General features: G+C 47.4%; 1 protein-coding gene across 2 annotated transcripts in view; it reads right to left on the bottom strand.

Moving 5' to 3' along the window:
- LOC134083170 (mannosyl-oligosaccharide 1,2-alpha-mannosidase IA) overlaps positions 1–5,000 on the bottom strand; it is a 203,240-nt gene that overhangs the window by 68,036 nt on the left and 130,204 nt on the right. For both annotated transcript variants that reach the window (XM_062539351.1, XM_062539352.1), the window contains exon 3: positions 1,187–1,302. In XM_062539351.1, coding sequence (XP_062395335.1) covers positions 1,187–1,302 — 116 coding nt within the window. The remainder of the gene's footprint in view (positions 1–1,186; positions 1,303–5,000) is intronic.

Genomic DNA, 5,000 nt, shown 5'->3' on the forward strand with positions numbered 1-5,000 from the left:
CTCTCTCTTCTCTCTCTTTCTCCTCTCTGTCTCTCTCTATCCCTCTCTATTCCCCCCAGTCTATCTCCATCTAAGCATCTGTCTTCTCTCTTGCTCTCTCTCTCTTTTTTTTTCTCTGCAATTCTGACTCCTGACTCCACCCTTCCACTCTTTGCTTTCTCTCAGGCTTTCCCATTAAACTTTAGCGGGGAAGTGCAGGGAGGGGGAACTGTACGGTCTTGTCTCTCGCACACAAAAGGCCGGTCGGAACGGGTCAGAACCCACACAAGTGGCTTTGAGCTCCCTCAGGAATCTGTTCAGACGGCAGGACTCTTTTGGTCTCCCCACTGGGCCCCAGCACAGGCACAGAGAGAGGGAGCCCGTCAGCGCCTCAATGGAGAGATTAAAATGGACTGATTCAATCAATGGGCCACAATAAACTAAAGACTCGGTGCGTCTGGGAATGCTCTCGCTGCTGAAAGGGAGGTAATGAGAGAGAAAGAGAGATACAAAGGGGGAGGAAAGAATATGAGACGGGGAGAGGAGAGCGGAGGGGAGGGGAGGAGAGGAGAGAAGAGGAGAAGGGATGAGAAGGAGAGTAGAGAAGAGACAAGAAGAGAGGAGGAAAGGAGAGGAGAGGGGATGAGAGGAGAAAAGAGCGGATGAGAAGGAGAGGAAAGAGCGGATGAGAAGGAGAGGAGAGGAGATGAGAGGAGAGGAGAGTGAGAGGAGAGGAGAAGAGAAGGGATGAGAAGGAGAGTAGAAGAGAAGAGAAGAGAAGAGAGGAGAAGAGAAGAGGAAAGCAGAGGAGAGGAGAGGAGAGGAGAAGGGATAAGAAGGAGAGGAGAAGAGAAGAGAAGAGAATAGAAGAGAAGAGATGAAAAGAGAAGAGAGGAGACAAGAGGAGAGGAGAAGAGAATAGAAGAGAAGAGAGGACAGGAGAGGAGAGGAGACAAGAGGAGAGGAGAAGAGACGAGAAGAGAAGGGATGAGAAGGAGAGGAGAGGAGAGCAGGGGAGAGGAAAGGGGAGGAGACCAAATTAGAAAGAAAAGGGAGGGGAGACGAGGAGAGAGAAGATGTGAGAAGAGTGAGCGAAGCTGTGAGCTGAGAGCTAAGATTAGTCCCTGCCTGACTTGTGAGGCAGATAGAGGGAAAGTAAAGAGAAGCACAGAGGAGCAGAGCAGTGAAGACTCAGTGTTGACATTACCGAGTTCAGGTCCAGGTCAGTCTCCACCCATTTCTTGGCTTCCTCGTATTCTTCCATGAGTCCCATGATGTACAGCGTGTCCAGGGAATCAACAATGGACGCTCCGCGCAAACCCCCTGTAAACACACACACACACACACACACACACACACAGGTCACACTCCATCATAACACACCAACGCATCACCAAGCCAGGAGGCCTCGTGTTTCATCATGGCGTGATCTTGGCAAGCACTTTCTAATGTAGTTTTGTACAATTGGATTACAGAAGCCATTCATTGAATTAAGGCTGCATCAACTACAACATAGGTTATTAAATGGTTACCTTGGTAATATTAATGTTTTTCAAAACACTGACTAATGACGACTGGCTCATATTCACAGCCTACTAAATCAGTTCAGCTCATTCATTTACATGAAAAATCCATTAGCTTCAGCATTAATAAATCGTAAAAATGCTTAAGCGCGGTTATAAATACTTTATAAACATTAGGTGCAGCATTTAATTAAAGGCGGTTAATAGTATTTTAATGCATTGATTTAGCACGGAAGACTTTTGTGTTCCCATTTCAGCCTCTGATGATCACTAGATTAGACACTCATGTGTGATTAGGATTTGGGTTTTAGGATGGGAGTCCCTGATGCTCAACATGCCCCAGATCTGCTACAGTGTAGCGAAGTGCGATGGCTCCACATGATGCCCCCTGTGGCAATAACAAGTTCAACTGGAGCAGTGCAGAGGTTAAAAGACAGCTTGCAGTACATCTGCAGTAGGTCAACATACCACAGCACACACATGCAAGCACACCCACAAACACTTAAACAAGGATGCGCATGCACACACTCACACACACACACACACACACACCCACACACACGCACACACACAGACATACACACAGACACACATACACACACACACACACACACACACACACACACACACACACACACACACACACACACACACACACACACACATACACAACGCACACACAACGCACACACACCACACGCACACCACACACACAGCCTCTGTGAGAAGTCTCTCCTCAAGCAGCTGCCTTTGGATGCACTTCATTTGGAGTTATTAAATTCCCTTCACACCATTAATAAGAAATGTTCCAAGGCTTTTATTTCATTCAGTCGACCTTAAACGAGATTGGTGTTGATGGTCCTGCAGCTTCCTCCCCAGCCCCCCCCCCCCCCCCCCCACACATGAGAGGATATGCAAACAACATTAAGGTTAAATAAAGCTGCATGGGAAATAATGTCAATTGCATTAGGGGCTGAGAGAGAGAGAGAGAGAGAAAGAAGCTGCGTTTCCATTACAAATATGCGCAAAAACTTTGTCGATATTGTCTTAATGTCGAATATCACAATTTTCGCAATTGCGGTGTTTCCATTACATTCGGCTAACTAAATTAAAATCTCGTGTATTCTCGCGTGCTGTAAGTCATTAGGAGACATGGTGGTTATCAACATTACCCAGATTTAGCCATAGGGATTTAGCCTACACTAAATGCATTCAAATTGCCACCACGGCACGCTGATTATCAGTCATTAGGCTATAAGCCATCAGCGGAGGAGGCCTACGTTTTGGTGGGGCAGAAACATAAAATTAAAAATGACATATTTCACAGGAGTTTGTTGTAGTAGGCCTATGCTTAAATCATGTCACAGCCATGTCAGTGGAATATTTCGTAGATCAGCCCAGTTGATTAGTTTCTAAAACTAGAATCTAGATTTCTTTCAGCACCGTTCTTCTCATCACGTTAAACCAGCAAAGCATAGCAACGTTGTTGCTATGGGTAAACAAAACTAGTTGAGCGGTTGCGTAGCCTATGCAGCGTTTTTGAGAAAGTGTTGTCGGCAAGTTCACAGCTGTGGATTCAACATTTTAGAATGACACGAGCCACTTTTAATGAAAAAAGAAATATTGTTTTACATTATTCTCCCGGTGCCACTTCCTGTCGGCAGTCTTCTTCGTCGGTTTCGTTCCTCCTAACATCCGGTTGTTGGATCACGTGACTCGTCAGATGCGAAAAAAGTTTCCATTAAGCACATTTCTTTTCGCAACTCTTAATTTGCGCAATTTAATGGGTAATGGAAACGCAGCTAGAGAGAGAGAGTGTGTGGGGGAGACATTTTATTGTGAGGGGGAAGCTACAGGAAGAGCTGCTGGAGAACACATTACTTCTCCTCAAGTGTGGGACTCAGGCAAACCACAAGGAATTGCTCTTCCGCTGTACAGTAGGTCTTACTGAAGTAAGCTGCAGTAAGTCTTATGCTGCATGTCAGAGGCGGACGTCCCAGGTTCAGAAAAGAAAAGTCCTGCCAAGTATTTGACCATTTAGTAAAACAGCTGATCCTAATGAGCAGCCAGGTAGATCAGATAATTAGTGATATCACCTGTGTTAAGTGCACAGGTAGAAATAATATACTGTATGGCAGGACTTTTACTTTCTGGAACCCGGGCTCTTCTGCTGTAGGCCTTACTGACGCGAAATGCAGGGTCCTGGGCTACGGGCCAGCCACATGATGGCTCACATGAACGGCGTTTTAAAAGATCTCTCCATCTCCCATGTGTCTTATTCACTGCCTCCCTTTTCTTTTCCTCGCTCACAGCATTTCTCGCATTCCTCTCTCCAACCGGTCTCATGCCTCGTCTCGGCCACCATTGTTCCTCCGTCTCCAGATCCTGCCGTCTTAGAGGCATTCAGCAGCAGTGTGCAGAATTCCACACTCCCCCCCCACTAACCCCCCCTCCCCCCCCAACCCTCCTCTGAGCAGCAGAATGAAGAGGGTGACTGAGGTGAAGGTGCTCTGTGAAGTTCCTCCGCCGCAAGGGGACAGATTGACAGCGAGATTGGAGAGAGAACCGACATTCACCCCAAAACCAAGAGAAGAGGAGGAATGAGAGGGGAGGAGAGGAGAGGGGAGGGGAGAAGAGGAGAGAGGGGAGAAGAGGAGAGAGAAGAGAGAAGAGGAGAGGAGAGGAGGAGAGAGGGGAGGGGAGGAAAGCAGAGGAGAGGAGAGGAGAGGAGAAGCGAGGAGAGGAAAGGAGAGGAGAGGAGAGGAGAGGAGAAGAGAGGAGAGGAGAGGAGAGGAGAGGAGAGGAGAAGAGAGGAGAGGAGAGGAGAGGAGAGGAGGAGAGGAGAGGAGAGGAGAGGAGAGGAGAGGAGAGGAGAGGAAGAGGAGGCGTGGGTAGAGGAAAAACAAGCAAAACGAGGTGAAGGCGGCGAGGGGAGGGGAGGGGAGAGGAGAGGAGAGCAAAGGGCGTAGAAGCGAAGACTCTCCAGACACCAGCGCTGCTCTCCTGACGTTCCTTTCTGCCGCCGCTGCAGTTTGCGGCGTCTCTCTCCTTCAGCCCAGACCCACGCGCCTCCCAGACAGACCCACACTCCACTGCCACAGGAAGTGATGCAATTGCGGAGCAACGGGCCTCATTAGGCAAAAGGCATCAGCGCAACATTACATCTCGAAATGAAAGCACCCAAGCAAGTTTGTAGCCAATTACCCACTCCGAAATAGCACTCTGGGGCAAGGGGAGTTTTTGACATGTGAGCAAGTAGTGATTATTAAATACTTTTATATTAAATTGGTTTAGCCATAATAAAAAAGACTTCTTGATTTCTTTTTACTGAGTGTCAAGTTGAATGATGAGGTCTTTGATGATAATGACCTTGACTGATTCATATGCCAAAAGCTTGCTATTCTGTGCACAGGCCATAGCATAATGCATATACAAAAAGGTATAGCAATAGCGATGCAAAACTTGAGATACTGTATACACCAAATTCCCTTCCTAGTG

The sequence above is a fragment of the Sardina pilchardus genome, chromosome 6 (genome assembly GCF_963854185.1).
Source record: "Sardina pilchardus chromosome 6, fSarPil1.1, whole genome shotgun sequence".
NCBI lineage: Eukaryota > Metazoa > Chordata > Actinopteri > Clupeiformes > Clupeidae > Sardina > Sardina pilchardus.